Source organism: Chinchilla lanigera, unplaced genomic scaffold (assembly GCF_000276665.1).
Source record: "Chinchilla lanigera isolate Chin_1 unplaced genomic scaffold, ChiLan1.0 scaffold00041, whole genome shotgun sequence".
Lineage (NCBI taxonomy): Eukaryota > Metazoa > Chordata > Mammalia > Rodentia > Chinchillidae > Chinchilla > Chinchilla lanigera.
Genome location: NW_004955442.1, coordinates 18,219,753 through 18,247,539, shown reverse-complemented (window position 1 = coordinate 18,247,539; position 27,787 = coordinate 18,219,753). Strand labels below are relative to the sequence as shown.

Sequence of the window (27,787 nt, the reverse complement as noted above, 5' to 3'; positions counted from 1 at the left end):
CTTGATAGGAATTGCATTGAGTCTACAGATTGCTTTGTGTAAGAAACTTTGAACAACGATAAGTCTTCCGATCTATGAGTATGCGATGTCTTTTCATCTTGCAGGATCCTCAATACCTTTCATCCACATTTCGTAGTTTTCACTGAAGAGTTCTTCTACTTCCTTGGTTAAATTTATTCCTAGGTGTTCTGGGGGTTTTTTGTAGGTATTATAAATGGGATTGTTTTCTTGATTTCTTTTTCATCAAGTTCATTACTGGCATAGAAACAATACTGATTTTTGTATGTTGATCTTGTATGCTGCAACTATACGGAATCCATTCATCAGTTCTAAGTTTCTTAGTAGTCTTTAGGTTTTTCTATATAAAAGATCGTGTCATCCACAAATAGGGATAGTTTTCTCCTTTCCAGTTTGATGCCCTTTATTTCTTTATCTTGTTTAACTGCTCTGGCGAGGACTTCCAGTACTGTGTTAAAGGTCAGTGATGAAAATGGGTATCCTTGTCTTGTTAAAGGTCTTAGAATAAACACTTCTAGCCATGCAGTATGTTAGTTACTGGTTTGTTGTCATATATGGCCTTAACTGTGCCAAAGGTGTTGAGGTATGTTCCTTTTATACCGAATTTATCGAATTTTTATTATGAAGCAATACTGAATTTTACCAAATGCTGTTTCTGCATCTGTTAGGATGATTATCTGGTTTCTGGTCTCTCATCCTATTCATTTGATGTATTATTATTTTTTTCTTTTAACAGCATTGGGAACTGGAGCCAGGTTTCACAGATGCCAGGCATGCACTGAACTATATCCTTAGCTGCTCATGGTCACTGATTTGTATGTTTTGAACCAGTCTTGCATCCTTGAGATAAATCCCATTTGATCATGGTATACAATCTTTCTGATGTACTATTATAGTATCCTGTTTGCTAGAATTTTGCTGAGAATTTTTACAACTATATTTATTAGGGGTATTGTTCTCTCTATATTTTTGCTCTTGTCCAGTTTTGGCATCAGGGCAATGCTAGTCTTGTAGAATGAGTTTGGAAGAAAGCCCTTCCCTTTTAATCTTTTGAAATGGTTTGAGAACAAATCAGTTAGTTCTTCAAATTTTGTAGAATTCAGCACTGAAGCCGTCCAATCTCAGGCTTTTCCTTGTTAGGTTTTTTTCTCAGTGATTAAAGTTCACTGCTTGTTATTTGTCTTCTTGGGCTTCCTACTTCTTCATGTTGCACTCTTGGTAGGTTATACGAGTTCAGGAACCCATCTGTTTCTGGCAGGTTTTCAAACTTGTTGTCATACAATTGCTCATAACAGTCCCTAACGATCCTTTGTTTCTATGGTATCAGCTATAATATCTCCTTTTTCGTCTCTGACTTATTTGGGTCTTCTTTTTTCCTTTGTCGAAACGTTTCCAGACACTGTTTCTTAAAAACAAACAAGCAAAAACCCCAAACAAAACCTTTTTGCTTTATTAATCTTTTGTATATTTTTGTCTCTATTTCATTATTTCTGCCCTGATCTTTGATTTCTATGCTTCCACTAATTTTGGGTTTGGTTTGTTCTTGCTTTTCTAGTTGCTTGATTGCATTGTTAGGTTTACTTTAAATCTACCTTTTTGATTTAGACATTTATTGCTATTAACATATCTCTTAGTATTGCTGTATCCCAGAGGTTTTGAAATTCTGTTCTTAATTTCATGTTTTAAGTTTTGTGTTGTTTTTGGTGCTGAGGATTGAACCGAGGCACACTCTGCCACTGAGCTACATCCCCAGCCCTTTAATGAGAGTCTCACAAAGTTGTACAAGCTGGGCTCAGACTTGCTATCTTCCTGCCTCAGCCACCCGAGTAGCTAGGATTATAGGTGTGTGCCACTGTGCCTGGCTGTTTCAAGATATTTTTAAATTTCCATTTTAATTTATTCATTGACCCACTGTTATTCAGGAGGATATTGTTTAATTTGCATGCTATTTGTACAATTTCCACAGTTCTTGTTGATTTCTATCTATCCCATTGTGGTCAAAATACATGATAGATTTAGATTTTTAAAAAAATATACTGGGGGCTGGGGATTTAGCTCAGTGGCACAGCACCTGCCTGGCAAGCGCAAGGTCATGAGTTCAATTCCTGCTACTGGAAAAAACAAAAACAAAAACGAAAAATATACTGAGATCTGTTCATAGCCTAATAGATGATATAATCTGGAGAATGTTCTCTGTGCTGGTGAGAAGAATGTGTACGCTGTAGCAAATGAATGAAATGTTCTGTAAATATATATCAAGTCCATTTGGTCTATAACAGTTTAACTCCAACATTTCGTTGTTGATGTTCTATCTGGATAATCTGTCCACTGATGAAAGTCAGATATTTAAAGCCCTATTGTTTTATTGTAGTCTCTCCTTCCCATTAGATCTAAAAATAACATGCTTTACATATTTGGATGGTCCAATGTTGAAAAAAATATAGATATATGTTATAGTCTCTTACTGAAGTGATCCTTTTATCATTATACAATCATCTTTTTTTTTTTCAGTTTTGATATAAAAGTCTGTTTTAGGTGAATATAGTGAGTCCTGCTCACCTCTGGTTTCTGTTTGCATGGGGTATCTTTTTCCATCACTTCCCTTTTAACCGGTGTGTCCTTGCCACTGGAGTGAGTTCCTTGTAGGCAGCAGAAAACTGGGCCTTGTGTTTTTACATTCAGCTAGTCTGTATTTTTGGGAGAAAGAATTAAATCCATTTACATTCAAATTTATTACTGCTATATAAGAACCTACTCATTTGGTTATTTTCTGGGTCATTTGTTTCTTTCTTCCTTTATTGTTAATCTTTGCAGTTTGATCCCTTTCTTTTTCTCATTTGTGTATCTACCCTACCAGTTAGTTTTACACTTTTACATGTTATCATGATAGTAGTTATTGTCTTTTCACTTGTAGCTACAGGACTCCCTTAAACATTTCTTATAAAGCTGGTTAGTGGTGATGCATTTCTTTAGTAATGCTTATCTGAGAAAGATGTTTATTTCTTGTTTATTTCTGAAGGAGACTAGCTGGGTACAGCATTCTTGGCTGGTAGGTTTTTTTGTTGTTGTTTTGTTTTTGTTATTTTTAGCCCTCTAAATACAGTATATCATACTCTCCTAGTCTGCAAGGCTTCTGCTGAGAAATCTGCTATTATCCTAACAGAGATTCCCTTATATGTGATTTGGTCTTTTCCTTTTGCTGCTTTTAGAACTGTCTTTAATTTTTGACAGTTTGACTACAATGTGCCTTGGAGAATATCTCTTTGGGTTCAACCTAATAAATCTTTGAGATTCACAGACTGAATATCCATATCTCTTCCAAGACTTTGGAAATTTTCAGCTATTTTGTTAAATATGATTTCTGTGTCTTTCTCCATCTCTCTTCCCTCTGCAACTCTTATATTAGAACATTTGTTCACTTAATGGTACCCTATAGATATCATAGGTTTTTTCACTTCTTCATTCTTTTATTTCTCTTCTGACTGGGTTAATTCCAAAGATGCCTTCACCTTCAGCAATTCTTTTTTCTGTTTGATCTACTCTGTTGTGGCTCTCACTGTATTTATTTCATTCACTGAATTCTTAGGCTATAAGATTTCTGTTTGGTCTTTTTTTTATATCGATCTCTGTCAAATATTTTATTTAAATCATAAAGTACACTCTTAAATTCTTTAAACTGTCCATATCCTCTTATATATCACTGAATTTCTTAAGATTATCTTTTGCGGGGGCTGGGGATTTAGCTCAGCGGCAAAAAGCGCCTGCCTGGCAAGCGCAAGGTCGTGAGTTCGGTTCCCGGTACCGGAGAAAAACCAAAAAAAAAAAAAAAGATTATCTTTTGCAAGTTTCCTGTATCTCTATGTGGTATCTGTGCATCTAACGCAAGAGTTGCCTTTTCCAATTTTCTAAAGCACCCTACACCCTCAGCATGCAGGGAGAGACTTTTTCCTGTGGATGGGTTCCAGAATGCCAGTTTCTGTGGTGTGCTAGCTTTGATTTGGGGTGGAGAGCTGTGTGTTTTCTGTGTAGTTTCTTCAACTATAATCCTTATCAGAGATGTCTATGGCTAGGACAGCTGTCTAGGCTGTGGGTGCTTGTGTGCAGTGCTATGGTGTGATCTTGCTAGGAATACACCTACTGCCAGGCAAACTACGTAGACAGTTGGAGAAGCCCACCGTAGCACAGGCCAGTACCAGGCTCTCCAGTAGGTACAGCTGTCATCTGGTTGGCTGTTGGGCTGAGTTTGCATATTCATGGGCTCTGTGGGATGGCTAGCCATGCAACAGAAAGACTAGGTGGGTAAAGTCACTGTGGCTGTCAACATGAGCTCAGATCTGTACTACTATTGTAGACTGGTTGCTGTGCAGCTGGCTCAGAAGGGGCAGAGTAGAGCTGCCACCTGGTTGGCTGTCAAGTCATAGACAGTTGTTTGCAGGTGTATCAGGTCCTCAGCTGTGTCTCAACCCCCCTTCTGTGCATGTTCAGCTGTTTCCTGGGCAACAGGATACCGTATGGACTTGGAAAACAGGGTCTTGATCTTTCTCCTAGCCCTAGGTTTTCAGTAGCCAGGGTTGTGGTACTGCAGACACTTGTACGAGTATGGTGGAATGATAGCAGAGTCTCAAGAATGAAAACCTGCCCTAGTCCCCAGGGCAAGATACAGTCTAGCAGTAGGTTTACTTTCAAGATGGCAATAAGCCACAGCATCTTAGGTCATGGTAGGTACAGGGTATGCAGCGTGGCCTCGTACTCTGTGGCCAGGGAACCCCGTGAACATCAGGCAACTATCCAAACTGTGTCTAGAGACAGAGCTGTAGGAGTCTCTCGTACAGTCTTCTACAGCAGCCGTAGGGACCAGTGCAGGTCTCCAGATTATTTTTTCTTCCAAAAATCATCATCCTGGCCTCAAGCTGATCTCTGTGGGAAAGGAAGAGTGTCTTGCTCTCCTCTCTTTGGTGCTATGCTCAGTTTTGGTGTTCCACAGGGGTCTTGCATTTTCTTGCTACTCTCTAGAAGAGATCCTCAGTGACTCTAATTGGAATATAATCATTTATTCTTTGTTATGCTCCCTTTTGGGGGGGGCACTGAGCAAAAAGGCTACTTTATTCATCCATCTTGCTGATGTCACTCTCCTAGAGAGAAATTTGTAGCAATAAATATTTACATTAAAAAATAAGAAAGGCCTCCAAATCAATGACCTGGCTTTATCCTTAAGATACTAGAAAAAAGATCACAAAGTAAGTCCAAAGCAAGCAGAAGGAAGGAAATAATTAGATCAGAGCAGAAATAAATGAAACAGAGAACAGTATAACAATAGAGAAAAATTAGCAAAACTAATAACTAATTAGCTGATAAATTTCTAGCAGAAGTGATAATGATAAAAAGAAAGAAGAAATGAATTACAGTAACTAAAGAAGGGTTATCAGACACCAGACACATTTAAAGGAGCAATAAATATTACGAACATTTCAATATAAATAATACCAGTAAATTTGCTAAAATGCAAGTCGAAAGCTACAGAATAGGTGAGAAGAAAGGTGACCTCAACAGTTCCATATTAACTAAAGGGTTTCAGGATATTTTGTTTTGTGGTACTGAGATTTGAACCCAAGGCCACACACATGCTAGGCAAACACTCTACCACCGAGCTACAACATCAGCCTGCACTTTTAATTTAAATCCCTACAAAAGGAAAACAAACACCACTCTACCCCATATGACTATACTGGCAAATCCTACCAAACATATAAAGAAGAAATAACACTTATTCTATATAATTTTTACAGGAAACAGAAAAAGAACCTCCTTAACTAACGAGGCTAGTACTGCACTACCCCACCATAACATCCAAAGTAGACAAAGGTAGTACATGAAAACTACAAACCAACAGCACTCATGAATGCAGATACAAAAATCCTCTAAAGGTGGAAAATAAAATCCAACAATATATAAGAACAACATACTAAGAACCAACTATATTTTCTCAGGAATGGAAAGCTGATTCAATATGCAAAAGCTAATATGTATAAACCATTATATTAACATGCTGAAGAAAAAAATTGCATTGATAGATACCAAAAAAGCTTTGGATAAAATTTAACATCCATTCATGATTTAAAAAAAACAAAAAACAACCTTTCAGTCAGGCTGGATATGGTGGCACATGCTTATAATCCAACAACTTGGGAACCTGAAGTAGAAAGATTACAAATTTGAGCCCAGCCTGGGCAACTTAGTGAGACCCTGTCTAAAAACAAAAAATAGGGCTGGAGATATAACTTAGTGTAAAAAACATGGGCTCAATCCACAATACAACAAAATAAAACAACCTCAACTTCAACAAAATTAGAAAATTTTGCTCGTGGAAAGCTACTGTTAAGGAAACAAAAGGACAATTTTCAGAAAGGGAAAAAATATTTGCAAATCACCTATCTGGGAAAGAATTTGTATACTGAGGATACAGCTTAGTGGTAGACTACATGCTAGCAAGCACAAAGCCCTGGGTTTGAGCCCCAGTACCACAAAAAGGAAAAAGAATTTGTACACTGAATTTAAAGATTTTTTGAAATTCAGTAATAAACATAAAATAAAACAAAATTAAAATGGGCAAAAGGTTTGAACAAACATTTCACCAAAAAAGATTTAACAATGGGAAGTAAGAACCCAAAACATGCCGGAGATATAGCTCAGCAGCACAAACACCTACCTGGCAAGTGCAAGGTCCTGAGTTCAATTCCCAGTACTGAAAAAAAAAAAAGAACATAAAACCCATTAAAAATTTTTGGTCATTAGGGAAATGCACATAAAAACTACATTAGAATGCCAGTGCATACTTATCAGAATAGCTAAAATTAAAAAGCCTCATCATTCCAATTTTTGGAAACTATGTGAAACAAATGAAACTCATACACTGTTGTCTGGATTACAAAATGTTGCAACCATTTTAAAATAAATTTTGGTCATTTCTTCAAAAAACAGACCCAAACTAGAAATTATAGGGGCTGGGGATATAGCTCAGGGGCACAAATGTGCCTGCCTGGCAAGTGCAAGGTCCTGAGTTCAATCCCTGGTACCAAAAAAAAAAAAAGCTAACAGGAAAAGTGAGTAAATCACATAGGCCAGGCATGGTGACGCAAATCTGTAATCCCAGCACTAGGGAGGCTGAGGTAGGAGGATCGCTGCGAGTTCAAGATCAGCCTGAGCTACAAAGTGAGCTCAAGGCCAGCCTTAAACTGCATAGCAAGACCCTGTCTCAAAAAAACAAAACAAACAAAAAAAAATAGAAATTACCCAAATGTCCATTAACACCTGAACAGTGGTATATCCACACAATGGAATATACCCATATTCTACTGTAAAAAGGTAAGAAATCTGACCCACTTCATACTTCAATATGAATGCATCTGAAAATAATCATGCTGGGTGAAAGAAACCAGAAAAAGAATAAATACTACAATTCTACTTACATAAAATTCTAGGAAATGCTTATGGATTTAGAGTGATGGAAAAGTAGATTCTCAGGGACCTCAAGAAAGGAAGTGCAGGGCGGAGGGGGAGAAGTGCACAAAGGAGCAGGAAGAAACTTCAGGGACAATGGCCATGCTATTGAGCGGGGGCTGGTGTCACAGATGTCAAAATTTTTCAAACTATCATTTTAATATGTGAACTCAGTATAAAAATAAACAAACAAAAAACAAATATGTGAAGTTTATTGTATGTAATTACACCTCATTTAAAAAAAATACTCCATGCCTGTAATCCTACCACTCGGGAGGCTGAGGCAGGAAGATCGTAGCAAGTTCAAGACCAGCCTGGGCTACAAAATGAGCTCAAGGTCAGCCTGAACTGTATCACAAGACCCTGTCTCAAAAAACCCCCCAAAAAACAAAAAACAAAAAAAAAAAAACACAAAAAACAAACAAAACAAAACAAAAATACTCCACAACTAAACAAGCCAATTAAAACTGCACACACGATTTTAGTAGACATTCCACCTAAGGAGACCTACAGATGGCAAATAAGTGCAAAACAACATTCAACGCTAGCCACTAGGGAAATGCAAACTAAACCCATGAAAATACTACTACACGTCTCTATTTGAATGGCTAAAATGAGGATGGAAAAAAAATGTGACAAAACCAAGTGTTGACAAAAATGTGAAGCAGGCCAGGGATCTAGCTCAGCAGCACAAGCGCCTGCCCGGCAAGCACAAGGTCCTGAGTTCGGTACCTGGTACCAAAAAACAAAAACAAAAGAATGTGAAGCAATTGGAACTCTCATACACTGGTGAGAATGCACTCTGAAAAAAAGCTTGGATCTTTCTTACAAAATTAACTATGCACCTATCTTATTATCCAGAATTTCCATCCCTAGATATTTAGAGAGAAATGAAAACAAACCTGCAAACAAAAACCTATACACAAATATTTATTGTAATTCCACCCATAATCACCCAAAACAGAAAGTAACACAAATCACCATCCTAGGTTGAATGGAATACCACTTAGCAATAATAAGGAGCAAGCTATTAATAGATGTAACAATGTGGATGAATCTCCAGAGAATTATGTTTAGCAAAAGACTGCATATTAGGCTGGGGATGTAGCTCAGTGGTAGAATACTTGCCTGGCATGTAAGACCCTGGGTTCAGATCCCAGCACTAAACATAGTAGAACATTAAAACTAAAGCAAAAAGGCTATATCTTGTACTATTCTATTTACATGCCATTCTGGCAAAGGTAAAAATGTGGATACGGAGGACAGATCAGTAGCTTCTAGGGATCAGAGGAGGGAGAGGAGCTCAGTGCCAAAGCAAGGAGGATTTAAAAGAAATGAAGTTTCCTAAATCTTGATTGTGGTAGTACTGGCAAAAACATAAGTTAAAATTGATTGTCAGTACCTATAATAATAATAATAATAATAAATCCATGAGTCCATACTGAGGTGAAGGAATCAATGAATCAATGAATCAATGAATGAACAGAATAAACAAACCTCCCATGCAGAATTCTACTTTATGTAACTATTCCACTCTCAAGGAGAGAGCTGCATTCCCATCCTTTAAGTGTGGACTGCACAGTGACCTGCTTCCAAAAAGTACAGTACAGAAAAGAAGGAAAGTGAAACTTTACAGTGGACAATCCTGACAAATACTGCCTCTGCCAGGTGATCAAGATCAACACAAATAGCCGTAAGACAGATTGATAATATATATTAACGACATGATGTGAAACTATGAGAATGGTGCTTTATCTTTGTGGTCTTCCTCCCCAAAACACAAATCTGGTCATGAGAAAAATAAGCAACAAATCCCAAGTGGGGTTCATTCTGCAAGATACTAGACCACTGTACCTCAAAATTGTCAAGGTCATCAACAATAAGGAAAGTCTAAGAAGACTGTGACAGTCAAGAAGAGCCTAAGGAGATGAGTAAATATAATGTGGGATCCTGGGCATGATCCTGGAACAGAAAAAAGACATTAGTTAAAAGCTCAGGAAACTTGAATACAGCCTGGGCTGTACTTAACAGCAATGTATCAGTACTGGTGCCTCAGCTGTGCCCAACTTCAGATGTGTACGAGGCACGGTTCAGACTTGTTTCTACACACAAGCACTGGGCCACTACTCATGGTCCTTTTCCAGGAGGCTATATTTCAAATAAAATGTATTGTGTAGTATTTGTGCACTCTTTTTCTTGTGCTACAGTTATATTTAGTTTATTACTAGAATATGAAAACTCGGTTCTTAGATGTTTCTGGCTTATGAGGCAATTCCTATTTCTGCTTATGATAACTATAAACAAATTTAATACCAATTGTTAATGCTTCTTCCATTTAAAATAATTTACCATCTTATTTCTGCCCTGATACAGAGTTAAATCATCAACAGTAACTTCTAAAACAAGTCAGGCACTCTCTGGTAAGATGTTAGTGGATGAATTCTATCATCCCTAGTATTTGCAGAAGACACCTTCCAATGCAAGCAGAGCAGCATGCCAGGGAAAGAAGACCAGGCTGCTCTCTCCAGCCCGACCCACTCCATCAGTCTGAGATAGGACGACTCAGGACCTACAGGTCTTTCCAACCAGTGGGAACACAGCCAAGGCCACAAGGGCCCGGGCAGGCATATAGGTGAGATGGGCTTCCTCCCACCTCCTGCTACCCAGCACTTCCCAGACTACACCTGGAACCAGAAAGGTGCTCCCGAGATAGGACTATTTTTAGCAGAGGCCTCATGGTTGTTCCCACCCACCTTTCTGATGAGAACAGACAGCAGAAAGGCCTGAAATCTCAGAACTGATCCTGCACTGAGACCACCGCTGGTGTCCTGGTTCTCTCAGCCACCCTGCATATCCTACCTTGCAGGCCTACAAACTATACTTAGGCATCCAGGCCCACTCACTGGCACACTGCCCAGCACTGCTGTTTCAAATCACGAAACCCAGGTCTGAACACACCCCTTCTCATCAGTGAAGTGCGGGAAGATCCAGGGACTTCAGTAGGCATGCACACAGCCCATCAGGAACCAGTTCCAACACCCTTCTAAGAGTTCTCCCCATCTCAGACACTGGGGCTTTCTGCCCTGAGGGTCAGTATAGCTTCCATAGCCTTGGCCCTCAGCCCAAAATAGGGTAGGAACAGCCTGGTGAGAGACTCTGAGGCCTCCAAGGGTGGTCCTACAATAAATAACACCAAAGACACAGACCCTTCCAGAGAGAGGCCAGACCTGCCCATGTGGGCTGCAGAAAAGCTGCACTCCAGATGAAAACAAGGGAAGAGACAAGCCTGCTGGGATAGCAAGATCCCTATCCTATTACCTGGCACGCACAGCCACAAAGAACTGGACATGCTTCCAGGCCAAGAAAAACATACCTCACCTCTCTACCCCGGTCCACAGGCTGCCAGAGATGGCCATGAGGGGTACCCACATCTCTGCTGCATGAGCCCAGCTTAGGAAGGACCAAAGCAGGCTGGACCAGCCTTGGTACCAGCCACAGCCACAGCCACAGCCACGCCTGTGCCCACCCAGTTCCTCCCTGCCCCTGAGCATGGGAAGCAGATCTGGCCATGGTAACTCAGACTGCACAAAGAAACCATTTCTGGAATGGGGCTCCGTTTGGCAATTCAGAGTCAAAGGCGCACTTCATAGCTCCTTTCCAAATCCCGTGCATTGTCAGGGCCCTTTCCCCTTTGAAGCCTCGCTGAGTGATTGAAGCGTCTACTTTCTGAGGGGCAGATAGCACAGGGCCGGTAATCTGACTCTAAGCCACGGGATAAAGGTAGTTTGTTTCCTCTCAGCCCGTCTGTCAACACCTCCTCAGTAATTAGCCCTAATTATTACAAAGGGCCAGCCTCCCATTCGGTTATTAAATCAGAAATAGTATCATGGCCGGGCGTCTGTCAGCACCCCGACTGGCGACCTTCGATTCATTGAATCCTCTGTCAGTATCCGCTTTGGGAAGTGCCCAGGCGGGTAGGGAGGCAGTAGCTTCAAAGATATAGATCCTGGAGAGGAATTCCGGGAAGGCAGGGAGGGTGGTGCTGTGCAACCCACTGGCAACGTGGGAGCCAAGGATCTTCCCCAAGGCAGTGAAGACATACACCAATCACAGTCACTCTACCTGCCATGCCCCACCCGTGCCAACCTGTGTGTGGAAAAAGGGTGGACGTGATAAGGTGCACTCCCTAATGGCCCCTTCCTCCAGAGGAAAAGGCATACCCCACACTGCCTCAGGCACATCTGCATCCAGAGGCAGGCAGGCTGCAGCCTTGACAGACAGCTCTGCCTGAGACTCAGGGAGCCCCTCAACTGACTCAGTAAGGGTTTACAGTAAAAACACTAGGAGGGGAGTCAGGCCCTATTCTACATCCAAGCCTGGCCTGGGCACCCCTGTTGGCAGAGCATCACCTGGAAGCCAAGATGCAGAACTTGAGTTCTAGCTATAGACACAATCTCCATGCCAAGGCCCATAGCACTGTAGCCCTGAAGGTGTTACAGGAAGGATGATCATCCCCTCCAGCCAGGTCCAAGCCTCTCCCTCCATGCAGAAGAAATGGGACGCTTACTGTACAACAGAGCAGTGCTGTCTGGCTCGCTGAGGCAGCAGCTGCCACTCCAACGGGATTCACGGCCCCAACAAGCAGCTGGCACTGACCTCCTCTCCCTTGGTGCAGTGCCTGATCCCAATCCCTCAGGAACTCCTAGTCAGCAGCCAGCCAGACAGCACAGGTGTGCACGTGCTCATTCCAGACAGGCCCTACTGATTTGGGACACGGAACAACTTATAGTCCTGTCTTCCTGAACTGTCTTGATAGCTGGAGACACAGCTTGTGTAGGGGGCTTGGTCCCCAAGCAGAGGCAATCATGGTCCTCACACCAGCCCACCAAGGCCTCCTTTGCAGCGGTGCCTGTTGGGCACTCAACTAGCACTGCGTCCTTGTGGCCAACTGTCACATTAACAGCACCAGTCCAGCTGGGGCAGTAGGAGTATGCTCATAGAGACAATAACATGGCTGGTTCTCTTCCCTGGTGATGCCTGGAAGCCACTTGGCTGGAGCATGTGAGGGGGGCAGTGGGCCGGCTGACCTCAGTACGCAAAGGCAACCTGCGGTGGTAGGGTGTTGAGCAGGGCTGAAGCTGCATATCAGACTGTGGACTGAGAGGCAAAGTCAGGGTGAGAGGCTGGTGAGCTTTGTCCATGAATGTCTCAAGCAGCAGCTGAGGACGTCCACTGCCCCAGGAACAGGTTCAAGGAGCCTGAGAGAGGGCAGGAAGGAAGCTCCATTGATGGGGCATTTTTAGCCAGCCTGCCCCAGGCACTTACGGGCAGAGGTGGGAACCCAGCCAGCAATGAGCCACTGGCCTTTCTGTGTAGGGAACACATGGAAAACTTGCTGCTGTACAGGAAGCCTGACGTTCCCGCTTGTGCATTAGAGCCAGCTCTGTAGCCCACCCGTCAGGAAGCCCAGTCCACTAAGGACACCGCCTGCCCCACTGGGGGGAGAATCCTTTGTAGGGTACAGCATAGGGGACATGCCCAGCAAGTTTATGGCAACCGAGTCCAACTTGGAGGGATCCCTAACATGGCAGCAGGGACACCTTCTGATAGGGATTGGCATGTGCAATTCTCCTACGGCAGAAACCACCTCAGGTAGGGTAGTCCCCTGTCACACCCCCAGGGAATGGTGTGGCCAGATATGTGACCCCCTGGATTCTTGCACACTCATATTTGTATGCACTGCTGACACTATACACGCTCACATACTCATGCCAGCAGTGCGTCTACCACATGCCACCTAGACATGCAAATAAGGGTACAAGCCAGGCTCCATGGGCAAGCACAGCAGCATGGCAGGGATTTTTATCATTCAAGGATCCCTACATGCACAAGCTATGATGAAGGGGCCAAGTCCATAGCCCAATGCATCCCAGTCCCCAGGATGTAAGATACCACCCTAGCAAGGTGCACCTGCTGGGTTCTCAGCCACTCATGCTCACTTCCACTGTCCAGAGGGCCACAGATGATCTAAAAGTCCCAGGTCCCTGCACTGTACAGACAAACAGGGACTGAATGGAAAAAGGGGAGAAATTCAGACACACCTTTCCACTCAGTGGGCCCACCAATGGGAAGAGAGAAGAAACAAAAGTTCATGTTCACTCACCCCATAGGCCTGGCCCTATGCTGTGGGTTTCCTGAGTTCAGGAGAGGATTCTGAGAACACCTTGGAGGCCAGGGCTCCTCCGCCACTGACATCACCACCACTCACCCTGCCCTTAACAGGGATCCGAGGCCCCTCTATAGAGGACACCATGGCCTAAAGAGAAACTAAGGGAGCTCAGAGCTCCTATTGTGCCAGAAAGGGAGCTTGGCCAGGATTCTCACAGACGTGGGCCCTCCAGGGCCCTGTGAGGTGCTGCTGGAGCTGGGCAATGGGCATACCAGGGCCCTCTACTCACCCTATGTTTGTAATCAAAGGTATTTTAAAAGCTACCTCGGGCAATATGAAAACAAAGGACAGTGATGAATGTTTCTCTACAAGAAAATCAAGGCTACTTATAAAACTAGAATAATACAGGATAGACCAAACCACAGACCCTGTGGCTTAGCGTGGCCAGGATGGCATTGAGCGGCTGGAGCTGCGGCACTATGGAAAAAGGAGAAATGGGATCCCCTATCGGTCAGGATACAACAGGTTCTGCTCTGTAAAACATAAGCCCCCAATTCAGTGACCTCACACCATCAAAAATTTATTTCTTCTCATATTACACATCTATTGAAGTTGGCAAAGAGGCTCTGCCTACCACAGGCCCTCAATGACAACAGCAGACTCTCCTCCATCAATTAGATCAGCAAGTAGACTCCAGGTTTAATGTAAAAGGCAAGACATTAGCAGGTGGAAAAGCAGTACAGTCTTTAAACCTCAGGTAGGGAAAGATTCCTCAAATAAAAAACAAAGCCCCATAGAACATGGGCATTGCCTACTTGAGAGTAGAAGCTTGGCAACCCTGTGTCACCAACACAGGCCCTAGAGGGACTCCACACATGGCCACAGGGGGCAGCTCACTGCCTGAAATTACAGAAAATGAAAAAAAAGGAAACCAAATAAACCCATCTTGAGCATTATTACAGGCTGAGTTGCATCTCCCTAAATTCTTGTTGAAGTCATAACTCCTAGTACATCAGAATGTGATTATATTTGAAGATTTATATTTACAGGATGATTATAGTAAAATGATATCATTATGGTGGGTTCTGATCCAACATGTCTGGTATCCTATAACAAGAGATTGGGACAGAGTTACACAGAAGGATTATGTGAAGACTAAGGAACAAGACAGACATCTGCAAGCTAAGCAGAGAGGCCTAAGGATATGCCAACCGTGCCCACATCTTTATCTTGGACTTATAGGCTCCAGACCGCTGATTAAAAATAAATGTCTATCTGACCCGCAGTCTATGGTGTTTTGTCACCATAGTCTGCAAGAGACTAACAGTCTCTCCCTGTAGGCCATGTCTCCTTCCAGGGTGGCAATGCTCAACTGCACACTGAACAGCTGGTTGCTCAAACACCTCAATACTAGTGACCTTACAAGAGAACCTGAGGAACTCAGGCACAGATCTGTGGCTTACTGTGGCCATAGTGGCATAAGTAGGGTAACACATATCCCCTCTGGTTCCCTGTGATTTCCTCATACCTGTGATTGTGCAGAACTGTGTCCAGACAGAGCTCCTGTCAGCATCAGTCCCTAAAGGACTGCAGAGGGAAGAATGTGTCCCAGCCCCACCCTCCTGGATGTGCTGTGTGAACAGAAAATGAGTAGCATGCCCTTTTTTGGAGGCTTTAGTTACCACAGCACAATCTGGGTCATGTTGATGGACATTACAGGAGTAACACCTTTATTTTCCAGTTGCTCAAGTTTTGTTCTTCATAATGCTTCATAATGCTTCATAATGCAGTGATGTCCACACTAGGCACTGTATGGTTACCATTCTCAATTAATCCTCCTGACCACCCAGTAGAACAAACCATTTTAATAATCAGAAAGATCAGGTAAACTGGTAAGGTGTAGGTAAGTTCAAGTTCCCTCTTGAAACCTGCTGCTCATGATGGTGCTGTACTACGACTATTCACCACATCAACTTCCGTCCACCTGAGCAAATGGTCAGGGTATATGTGCACTTAAGACTGTTATATAACCCAGCTAAAGTATTTTATATATCTACTAACAGCTTAAGAAAGCATACTTCTCTGTGCCTTCAGCAATTCTAGGTATTGAAAACTTTTATAATCCTGGAATCACAAGCAAAAAAAAAATTACTCTATTTTCCCATAGTAGTTTTATGATTTTTGTTTTGTTTTGTTTTGTTTTCCAGTACCAGGAATCGAACTCATGACCTTGCGCTTGCCAGGCAGGCGCTGTGCCGCTTAGCTAAATCCCCAGACCGTTTTATGACTTTTTTTTTTCTTTTTTGTTTTTTTCGGTTTTTCTCCGGTACCGGGAACCGAACTCACGACCTTGCGCTTGCCAGGCAGGCGCTTTGTATTTTTATGACTTTTTAAAATGTTGACATCTTTAACCCACCTAGAATATATCCTGGCAACAAAAGTGAAGGAAGTACTCAGTTTTACTATTTGCCAGATAAACAACATGTTGTCCCAAATGCTTTCACTGAGTAACTCCCAATGTTGAAATGTTCAGTATACTAAATTTCCGTATTCACATGGCTCAATTTCAACATTCACCATTTTGTTCTCTCTCCATACTAATATCCAAGCACTTTAAATACGGTAGCTTCACAAAATACTCCAATATCTCATAGGATCTTATCCTCAGTCTTGCTGTTTTATGATTTCCCTTGGAGATAAGTACTTGAAAAACCCTCTACCCGCAACTACCATGTTTGTCCCTGGGTAACAAATTCTCAGGGAATTTCCAAGGGAAGTAAGGGACAGACACTAATCTGGAAGGCAGGCCCCTCTGGATATCCAGCAAATTGTCCCAGGTTCTGTGGCTCCTGGAGAACCCTCATCTGGATCATCCACGCTATGCACAGCGATGAATGACCCACAACCTCCTGACACTGACTATGTGCAGCGTAGACCCTCCTCTCCTGGTCCTTGATAAGCCTTCTTTTCCAAGGAGCAGGAAAGCAACTCAGTAACTGCCTCTGTCCAAAGGCAGATACTGTTGCTGCTGGTTAAAATAAAAGCCACCTTACCAGACCATGTACACTGCCTACCTAAACGGCCAGACCAGAGTTCTCCTCCTCCCTCCTTCATGCCACCTGCATGGGCACCCATAACTTGGCCACCAGTACTGCAAGGCCCTCCCTCCTTTCCTTTGTGTGAAGAGCCCAAACACAGTGAACAAGACTCATTTTCTAAAGTAAAAACAGAATACTGTTTGGGATTCTCAGTATTTCAGAATACACTTGGGATTCTCCCAAGCATTTATCTTGCCTACCTAGAAAAAGATGCCATGCAGGCCTCAGAGATACAACAGACCATCAACCCAAGTCTCCTGGTCCTGCCTAGAAGGACAGCAGTCAGCAGAGAAGACTGAAATCCTGAAGGGATTTTCAGCTAGGCTGCATGGAGAAGGTAGCTGTGTAGGGGCCAGGAAGATGGTGGAAGATGATGGGGAGTCAGGTGGATGACTAGGCCATGCACCCCGGTAAGAACACAGCTACAGGAAGCCCAGGCCATAGCTGGGAGTGCGAGAACAGTTTGTCCTAACCCTCTGTGACCCTGAACAGAAGTACCCAGGCTAGGCCAGGATATCCAGGGATTTCCACATCTGAATAAAGGCTGTACTTTGGTTTCTTCTATCAGTTTGCTTGCTCTGCTATCTGGGTTGTATAGGCTTCCTAAAAATAGCTTCTCACACATTTCCAGCTGTTTTATATACAAGATCTCTGTGGCTTAAAATCTCTCACACATAAAATCATATGGACCCAGAGCCTTTAAAAAAATATTCAATAAAATCCCAACAATTTCTGTTTCTCTGAAGTCTTTCCAGATGTTTGCTTATTGCTGTTTTTCCTATAATAACTGGCTGTATTTCCTACGTGCTTCTACTTCTGTCCTACTTTTCAGGAAGGTACCTTTTGCTTTCACAATTACAAAACTAAAAGGAGCTGAGATTCTTATCTAAGCATCCCTGAAGTAGACACATACTACACACTGGTCAGCTGTACCCCCAAACTCAGGCAATCTTGGCTTCAGGGAGCTTCCATACAGATCTCATTCCATCCTTGTGCAGAACTGGTCTTTCTTCATTCCAAATGGGTGGGGGGCACTGTCACCTGTTCCTCCCTTCTCTTCAGCTCTCAGTTGTTCTCAAGGCTGTTCCCCACTTGCTCAGCCTCCCACCCTTTACCACGCAAATCCTTCTACCAGACCCTTCAAAGTCCCCACTAGGACCCACACCTGTGACACACTGGCCTGGGATGCTTGAGGTTGGGCCTCTATCCTGACAGAATGGGTACAGAACTCTGTCCCAGGAAACAAGGCTCTTCTTGTTGGCAACCACCACATGCTCACTCAGTTGCTGATCCAACATCCCTTTAATAAGCACCAGCTGTGCACCCAGGACACAAAGCTAGGACAGAGGCTCTGTCCCTGAGGTGCACATCTACCAGATGTAAGTCATTTATATCACTGGGGTTGAGTCATCAGCAAGACTACACTGAGGAAGGCAAGGACTGCTAAAGAGAAGGAGGGTAGGGGGAAGTATGGTATTTTAAGATGAGGTGTGAGGAGAATGCTACTATATAGAAAAGAGAATGCCTACAGTTCAGCCCAGCAAGGGGTTTGGATTCCTCCTTCCTGCACCTAAACCTCCCAGCTGGTCAGAGTCTCTACAAACCCAAAGGGAAGCATAGTTGTTAGTCAAGATCCCATCCTACTTATTCAGAAGCATGAAAGTGCTGCTTCTGTTCACCAGATATGGAATCAATCAGTGTCCAGTGATAAGTGAATGAAGAAAAGTACATAGTGGAGTGTTATTCAACCATTAAAAAAAATGAAATATGGCTTCGTATAGTGGTGCACACCTATAATCCCAGCACTTGCAGGAGGAACACCAAGAGTTTGAGGCCAGCCTGGGCTACATAGTGAGTTCAAGGCCAGCCTAAGCTACATAGACACACCCTGGATCAAAAGGAAGAAAGAGGGGAGGAGAGGGCACAGAAGCAAAGGGAAGGGGAGAAGAAATATGGTAAAATGGATGAATGGAAACAGAAAACATTATACTAAGTGAAATAAGTCAGACATATAAAGACAAATACCACATGTTCCTACTCACATGTGGAAGCTACAAGAGTTGATCTTATAGCAGTAGAGAGAATAATAATTAACAATGGTCACTATAAGTTAGGAAGAGAGGGATGAAAAAGGGATGCAGAGGTTAGATAATAGGTACCAAAATATAGTTGGATAAAAGGAGTAAGATCCAGGACTCTACAGCACAGTAGTGACTATAGTTTACAACAATGTACAGTATCATATTTTATATAAAGAATAACGGCGTTTAAAGGTTCCTAACACAAGTGATGAATGCTTAAGGAGATGGAAATGCCAATCATTCTGATTTGATATTACATGGTATACACTGTATGCAATGAATGATCACAATGTACCTCATAAATGTAACATTAAAAGTGATATTAAAAAAAAACTGGTTTTCTCCATGTAGCCTTGGATACATTCCAACTTGAAGGTCACAGGTTAAAGGAACAGGATGTTGGGGGCGGCGGGGAACAGAAGCACAGATAATGTGTAGAATCATGTCCAAACAGGACAAGTATGGCAGACCCAATCCGGTCCCAAACAATGTTGAGAAATGCCAAGGGTGGTGTTTGGGTGGGTGGGTAGGTGGGGACAGGCAGTGACAAGGTTAGTATAAATATCTAATGAGGGCTGACCTACAGAACTACTCAACTAGTGGCAAGACAGCATATCCAGAAAAAGAGAGGAAGGGGCTGGGGATTTAGCTCAGCGGCAAAAGCGCCTGCCTGGCAAGCGCAAGGTCGTGAGTTCGGTTCCTGGTACCAGAGAAAAACCAAAAAAAAAAAAAAACAGAAAAAGAGAGGAAAAAAACAAAAAGCACATCCAGGAGAGAGGTGAGGATGCGGGCACAGGGTTGTGAAGTGGTATCCTGCCTATATCCTGCCAATGCTATAGGATGGAGTCTAAACACCTCCTCATCCAGTGACAGGGTGATCTGAGGACACCACTCTGTCCTGACCGGGACCGAAGGGCTCCACAGCTACACAGGCCACTTCATCACAAGGGGCAATGCTGCACTTGCCTGGGTCATGTTCAGAACTCAGGCATGTAGGACAGGGAACTTGACAAGATACGGTCTCCTGAGATCTCTGGGCAGCCTAACACCCCCTGTAGTGTACCGATGGATACCTCTTGCTCTCCCTCTGTCCAGAAACCTCCTATTTTCTAACTTCTGGCAGGGACTCATCAGATTTGGAAGGTGTAGGGACAGGTTTGCAGTTTGCCCCCTCTGGCTAGGAGGTTGCTGGCCCCACAGGACCAACATTAGGGATATAGGCAGAATCTGATAGGGCAGGGCACTCTGGGGATCCAGGGATGTTCTTCTTGGGCAACTGCTGCTAGGGGAGAGCATTTCCAGATGTAGAATTGGACCTGGACACTGCAGGGATGGCAGAACAGCTGGATCAGGCCTGAGAGTAGTGCCCAGGTTGAGTGCTAGGGCCTCTAACAAGTGCCTCACTAAAGGTGGCTATGAGGCCACCAGTCTAATGCTAGAGGTAAGAGACAGGGCATTGTGGTATGGTACTCAGCTAAACTGTTTGGGTCTTAAAACGCCTCCTAAATACCCTGGCACATCTTGTAATCCTCAGGCAGGGGCAGATCCCCACCAAAGTCGGGGGCTGCCTAGGCTCAGGCTCAGCCCATTCAGGTGTCCAAGGATCTCACAGACACAGATAAAGTTGTCCTGGCAGTGCTTGAAGTAAAAGGACATGAAATCTCCCAAACAGTCCAAAAAGTAATCTAGCGGGCACGGGGAGCCATCAAAGATGCCTGGGTTTCAGATGGGCACTCAGTCGAAGTCAATCCTGAAGAGGCCAGACATGTGCACAGTTTGGGAGGGGGATAGCTTTCTGTGGGCTTTTACCACTGGCAAAATCACTAGCTGTGCTCTTCTGCTCCACGGCTGTGCACACATACACAGGCAGCACACACAGTAAAACAGGACAGGGATCAGCTGGACAGGGCGTGGGAGACCCGGCCGTTCCAGGCAAGTGCTGAGGACCAGGGAGCTGACAGCTGCAGCCTCAGGAGAGCGGAGGAGAGCCGAAGGGACTGTCAGAGGCAGGCCATCATCCGAGGCAATCTGTCCAAAAACAAGGTGGAGAAGAGCAGGAACGAGGTCCAACCAGTGCCACCAGGCTGGCAGGAGGAGGTAATAAACAGGTAAACCCCTATACATGACTAGGAGCCCTGAGTAGAAAGCGGGGCCCAGGAGGCTGGCCTGAGAAGTCTGAGAAGGCAGGTAAATGCCATCTGTGACTTTCAAGTTAACTGTATGACAGATGCTGTCAATCCCAGGAGAAGAAAAACAGTCAGATCAGAAGGGTACAGGAATTTCAGGACAATGATAGTAGCAACCTTTAAGTAAGTGTTCTACTCATACCGAACATTATCATCCCCTCCCCATATGAGGTTGGTACCATTATTGTTGCTGAGGCAGGGTAGTGAAGTGACTTGTCCTGCGGCCACACACCAATTACTAAGTGACAGGGCAGGCAGCAGAATCTGGCTGTAGAGACCAGGAGCTTAACCACAACATCATGCAGGTTATAGACCATGCTTCACAGTCTGCTGAGTAGGCTCCTGGCCACCCCAAACACTGTAAACCACTAAGTACATAGAGCATGGCATAGGTTCTTACATGTCCCCAGACCAGTCACACCCTACAGAAACTGGGCACCTGCTATTATCTGCTCCCTCCTGCCTCAGCTCCCATGCTTTGCGCTAAGTGCCGCCTGCAGGCACGGTCATACCCAAACACACCTCCCTACATTCCCCATCCCAGTCAATCGCCTGGCACTCTAATCCCCAAATGTGAAATCCTGAAAATTCACTTGATGTGTTTACTCCCACCTGCCTAGCTACCTACGCCAAAGCTCTGAACCTGCCCCCTAGTAGTCACCAAGGAGGCCCAACCATTAGCAGCTACAGTTTCTTCCTGGAGAAAGGAGCCCTCCCCTAGGGCTTTCTTCTGCAGCCCTTTCCCAAAGTCTCTAGAGAGGGAGGTGCACTCATGACCTCCATGAAATATTTTGTGCTGCACCCCTGTACACATACCCCAGTCCTTCCACCAGCTTGCACCTCGGAGCCCAGGGCTCGTATACACCTTCATGCCTAGTTTCCTGCATGTTTACTAACCCCCACCAGTCAGTTACCCCAGGGAGGTATAGCTATGTTGGTCTGCCCAGTACCTCTCAGGTGGCCTGCAATACTTGAGGCTGCCAGGGCCACTGGCACTTACTTCTACCACCCAAGCACTGTGGAACACCTCAGGTACGTCTGCCACTTCTGCCTGAAAACATACCCATTGCCCCTGCCCTCCCATCCTAATGCCAGAAAACACTAGTGCCTGTGGCTGCAGTACCCATAGAACAGCATGTAAGTGGAGACCACTTGAGAGTCCAGTCCGGTCCACTACTGAGTTCTAAAAAGCAGTTTCCACAATTCAGGCCCCAGTGCCCACCAACGGCCCAAAGGCTGATGTCAGGCTGCCCACAAAAGCCAGTTCCTATGCTGAAGAGCCAGGGTGCTACACATGACGTCTGACCTCCCTCCTTCCCAGTCTTCACCTCCTACTCAGACTGGGAACCTTAGCTGTTACCCTGTCTGTCTGCCCCTTGCAGCCTCAGGCAAACTCTCCCCTACACCAGCCAACAGTGCTCTGGCCTAAGCCTTCTTAATCCTAAACCTTCCTAATCCTGGGCCAGACCCTCACCATTCTGGGAACCCTAGCCATCCCATGTCTCCCACGATTTATCAGTCTGTTGACCTCTCCCCTTGTCCTCCCCACCACATCCGGCACTGGGAAATTTTGGTGCTTCTCCTGGACTGGACAGCGTTCCATTATGGACAGCGTTCCACTAAAAGATCAAGGTCCTTGCGGAATTTGTTTCTTTGCCTCAGCAAAGCCAAAGGCAGCTCATGGAACGCTGAAGCGTTCTCTGCTTCGAGGAGACCCAGAAGCCCCAGGAATAGAACTTGCCCAAAGCTTATGAGGGCAGAGGACTGCACCGCCCCCTGTCCCCCAGCAATCGCACGCGGAGGATACGGCCTCACAAGCCCCAGAGCACTAAAGCCCGCTTACCTGCAAACAGGCGAGGAAGGACCCAGGATCCGCAGTTGGGGACAGGTCGGCGTGGCTTGACCGGGAGAGCTGAAGTCCAGGCGTTACCTAGAAAGTGGAGAACGAGACGGGCCTGAGCGAGGGCAGGCGGGGAGCCGGGGCGACGTTCCAAAGCGGCGGAAAATCAGCCCAAAAGTCTCCTCCGCCCCTCCACACAACAGACCAAGAAATAGAGGCCCGCAGGCAGGTCGCTGGGAGCCTGACCGAGGGCTCAGAGCGCCCCTCCGCCGGCGGGAGGTCGGGAGAGGACGGAGAAGGCGCATCTCCGGGCCGCGCAACACAAGCTCCTCCCGCCGACTGCCCGGCCTCGCGCGGGTACACTGACCATCCGACGTCGCCGACCGCAGTTCCCAGCAGTTAGTCGCTCAAGACCCAACCACGTCGCGCAGCCACTCCCCCAGCGCGCGCGGCCGCTCTATGCGCCCCCGCGCAAACTCCCGGCACGACCCACGCCGGCTTCCTCGCCGGGTCTCGGGCTCGCGCTCTGCCCGCCGCGCCTGCGCCTTGCGCCGTGTGCCGTGGGGCCTCAGCTGCGCAGGCGCCGCTAGGCTCTGTGTGCGCGGCGCGCGGGGTGATGGGAGCGTTCGCCCTGTACCCGGGCGTTCCAGGTTCGGCGCTCCAAGTTCCGCTAGAGCCCTTGGCCCCCTACCATCCTCTAGCTTTAATTCGTTTGGACCCGCTGTGTCCTGCAGCAGCGGAGCCCATGGGGCTGGGAAGTGCTTTCTTAACCCGCGGTAGTGCGTTGGAGTCAGTTGAACACTGGAGGAGCCCCTGGGCGGTGCAGCAGGGTGGCTGGGGGCGTAGGATAAGCCTGTGGGCTGGGGGCTTTGGGAGGTTTGGGCACAGGGGGCAGCTAAGCCCATGGGCCTTGTGAGCGCTCCGCGGGCGTGGCTGACCACAAAGTGCGTCCCACCACCCAGTGCCCGTGCTGGAAACCTAATTAGGACCTGAGTGTGCATACCTCCAGTCCAGACAGGAGAGCCAGGACAGGCTGGCAGCAGGGACCCTCCACTCACCTGCCTAGGGGCTGCCGGCAGGGCCTATGGGCTTTCTCTCCTGGATGGACCCCTGAGGGCAGGCTGTCAGGGCTCGGCAGCCAGCCACTTTGGAAACAGGAAAGGAGGAGGTTGTGTGCTCCTTAGGTGCACATTCAGAAGCCACTCTACACTACCTCCCTGCAGCTTCGTGATGCCTAGATGAGGCGGAAGGGGGTACCAGGACCTAGTGTCAATGGATGGACCAAGGACCTGGATGCAAGCCAGGGCTCCCTGGGTCAGGGGCAGCCGGATTTGCTGGAAAAAGATGCTTCTAAAGGCGAACACACACGTAATACACCAACTCCCTTTCTGCCCTGGTCTAGTGACTCCTTTCATGAAAGATCTCTGAAATGTTATCTGCATTTACACCCAAACTCACTTGCTTTGATCCTTGAAACGCGAATCAAAGATCACATTGTACCTTGCCTGGGTGTATGGGGCTTTCAGTCGCCTGGGCCAAAAATAATAAAAATGGCACCCAGCCAGGAAACGCCTCCTTGAAGTGTGAATGAAACCTGGATTTTTCGGTTGTATCTTTCCTAATTGACCTGATAATTTAAACTTCCTCCCTCAGGGGAGAGGGGGAGTTCCTGTGAATTCAGCTTACCTCAGGCTCGAGGCAGCTCAGGCCAATTTCGGGCGAGTCAGCAGAAAGTTGGTGGCAGGCTTGCCAAAAAGACTAATCCAACTGGACCCACAAACTGCTGCGGGGGGGGAGGGCAAATTGCTTTTTTGTTGTTTCAGGCCAGCTTCTATATATTTTTTATTGTAGTAAAATATATAACACATAATATTTACTGCTTTAGCTATTGTTATGTGTACAATCATCACCGTTATTCCCAGAACTTTTCATCACCCCAGAAACTCTGCGTCCACTAAGCATTCTGGTTCCTTCCCACCCTCAAGTCCTAGCACCCACCAGTGTACTTTCTGTCCTTATAAATTTGATATCTAAGTAGACACAATCAATATTTGTCCTTCTGTGACTGTTATATTTCACTTAGCATCATGTTTTCAAGGTTCATCCATGTTATAGCATGTGTCAGGATTTCTTTTTATATACCACATTTGTGTATATCTCACATTTTTCCTCTTTATCTCTCCATGGATACTAGGTTTGTTTCCACCTTTTGATCACTGTGAATAAGGCTACTGTGAACTTTGTACAAATATGTTTGATTCCTTAATTTCAATTCTTTAAGGTACATGCCTAAATTAGGGAGGTTGCTGAATCATATAGTAATTCTGTTTTGCTTTTTGAGGAGTTGTCAAACTGTTCTCCATAGGAGCTGCATCATTTTACATTCCCAGGGCTGGGGATATAGCTCAGCGGCACAGTGCCTGCCTAGCAAGCATGAGGTCATGAGTCTGATTCCCAGTACCAAGAAAAAAACAAACAAAAACACACATTCCCACCAGCAATGCACAAGGGTTCCCAATTTCTCTGTACCCTCCCAACATTTGTTTTTTTTCTGAGTTTTAAAAGAATAGCCATCCTAATGGTATCTCAATGTAGTTTTGATTTGCATTTCCCAAATGACTAGTGATATTGAGTATCTTTTCTTATTAGCCGTTTGTGTGTCTTCACTGGAAAAATGTCTAAGTCTTGTGTGTATTTTTAATTGGGCTTTTTGTTTGTTTTTGAGTTGTAAGAGCTTTCTAAATATTTTGGATATATATCCAGGTGTGTGCATGTACACGTACATAATTATATACATTATATAATTGTATATAACGTGCCAGTATTTCTCCCGTATCATGGGTTGCCTTTTATTCTGTTAATACTGTCCCTCGACACATAGAATATTAAATTTTTCATCAAGTCCAATTTGTGTATTTGTTGTTGCCTGTGACTCTGATGTCATATCCAAGAACTCACTGCCAAATCCAATATTATGAAGGTTTTGCCCTATGAATTTCTTCTAGAGTTTTATAGCTTTAGGTCATACTTATTTAAGTCTGTGATATATTTTGAGTTAATTTTTGTATATAGCGTTAGGTAAGGATCCAACTTTATTCTTTTGCATATAGATATTCAGTTTTCCCAGTACCATTTATTGAAAAGACTGTCCTTTCCCTGCCTTGGCACCCTTGTCAGAATTATTTGACAGTATATGTGGGGGTTTATTTCTGGGCTCTCTAGTCTATTCCTTTGGTTTCTATGTCTTCCCAAACAGTACCACAGTGTTTTGATTACTGTAGCTTTGTTCTAAATTTTGAAGTCACAGAGTATAAGCTCTCAAAGACTATTTGGGCTATTAGGAGTTTTTTGAGTTTCCATATGCGTGGGTTTTTCTATTTTTTCAAAAATACCACTGATATTTTAACAGAAACTGCACTGAATCTATAGATTTTTTAGGTTGTATGGACATTTTAACAATATTAGTTTTTCTACTCTATGATTACAGTATTCTTTTCCATTTATTTAGGTCTTCTTTTATTTCCTTCAACAATGCTTTGTAGTTTTCAGTGTACAAGTCTTTCACTGCCTTGGTTAATTCCTACTAACCAAGTATTTTTTATGCTATTTAAATGAAACCATTAGCAGGGCGCAGTGACACACAACTGTAATTCCATTCACTCAGGCTGAGGCAAGAGGATTGAAAGTTCGAGGACAACCTGGGCAACTTAACAAGATCCTATCTCAAAATAAAAAGGGTTGGGCATGCAGATCACAGTGCTAGACCCTCCTTATGCTTGGACTTATGTGGGAATCTTTCCCCAGTATCATTTCCTTCTGTGATTCACTGTTAGTACATAAAAATGTAACTGATTTCTGTGTGATTTTATTTCCTGCAACTTTGCTAAATTTATTTGCTGTAATAGTGCTTTTTGTTTTGGTGAGTTTTTTTGTCTTTTTGAGACAGGGTCTCGCTCTGCAATTCAGACTGGCCTTGAGCTCACTTGGTAGCACAGGCTGGTCTCGAACTTGCGTTGATCCTCCTGCCTCAGCCTCCTGAGTGCTGGGATTACAGGTGTGCACCACCACGCCCAGCTGTAACAGTGCTTTTGTGAAATCTTCATGGGTTTCTGCACATAAGATCATATCATCTGTGAACAGAGATCATTTTACTTCTTCCTTTCCCATCTGGATACCTGTTGTATCTTTGTCTTGTCCAGTTGCTCTGGCAAGACTTCCAGTTCTGTGTTGCAAATGATGTGGCAAAAGCAGGCATCCCTGTTTTGCTCCTGACCTTAGAGGAATAGCTGTTCAGTTTGCACTTTGGAATCAGCTGTTGACTGTGAGTTTTCCCTGTATGAGCTATCATAATGAGAAAATTAAATATTTTTGCCATGAAAAAGTATTGCATTTTTTCAGAAACTTTTTCTCAGTTTTGTTTTGTTTTTCCTCAGTACTAGGGACTTAACCTGGGGCATGATGAGCTACGGTACTTTTTTTTAAATTTTGAGATAAGATCTTACTAAGTTGCCCACGTTGGGCTTGTATTTGCAATCTTCCTGTCTCTGTCTCCCTAGTAGCTGGGACTACAGATTGTGCCACCATGCCCAGGCTTTTTCTGTGTTAACTGAGATGATCAGTTTTTTCTCCCATTTGCTCTATTAATGGAATGCATTGCATTAAGTTAGATAGATAGATAGATAGATAGATAGATAGATAGATAGACAGATGATAGATTGTTAAGTGATTTTAACTTCGTGGTGAGCTGGATCTTTAACAGAACCCAGTGCTGCTTTTTGACCCACACAATATGAAAGTTCACTTTACTGAGAGTCCACCAGCTGCCCAGCACATGATGACACATTCTTATTAAATATGCATGATGCAGATGCCCAGGGCTAGCCCAGGAAATGGTAAAC

The 27,787-nt window shown here is 44.5% G+C and overlaps 1 protein-coding gene and 1 long non-coding RNA gene across 17 annotated transcripts in view; one reads left to right on the top strand and one right to left on the bottom strand.

Annotated features, from left to right (window-relative positions):
• Nucleotides 1–23,459, bottom strand: part of Gnb1l (guanine nucleotide binding protein (G protein), beta polypeptide 1-like) — a gene marked incomplete at its 3' end in the record, with an annotated part of 57,478 nt that extends 34,019 nt beyond the window's left edge. For 2 of the 16 annotated variants that reach the window (XM_013517929.1, XM_013517920.1), the window contains 6 exon segments: nt 2,578–5,150; nt 6,725–6,760; nt 9,370–9,477; nt 20,673–20,891; nt 22,893–22,979; nt 23,257–23,459. Coding sequence is in view for 10 of the 16 variants with exons in the window: in XM_013517920.1 (XP_013373374.1) it covers nt 2,578–2,596 (19 nt within the window). 16 annotated transcript variants of the gene reach the window in all.
• Nucleotides 23,460–23,572: 113 nt separating this feature from the next.
• On the top strand, nt 23,573–24,454 carry LOC106149317. Its single transcript, XR_001235413.1, has 2 exons — nt 23,573–23,678; nt 24,113–24,454. It is a non-coding gene; the product is annotated as an uncharacterized LOC106149317 (long non-coding RNA).
• The last annotated feature ends 3,333 nt before the right edge of the window (nt 24,455–27,787 follow it).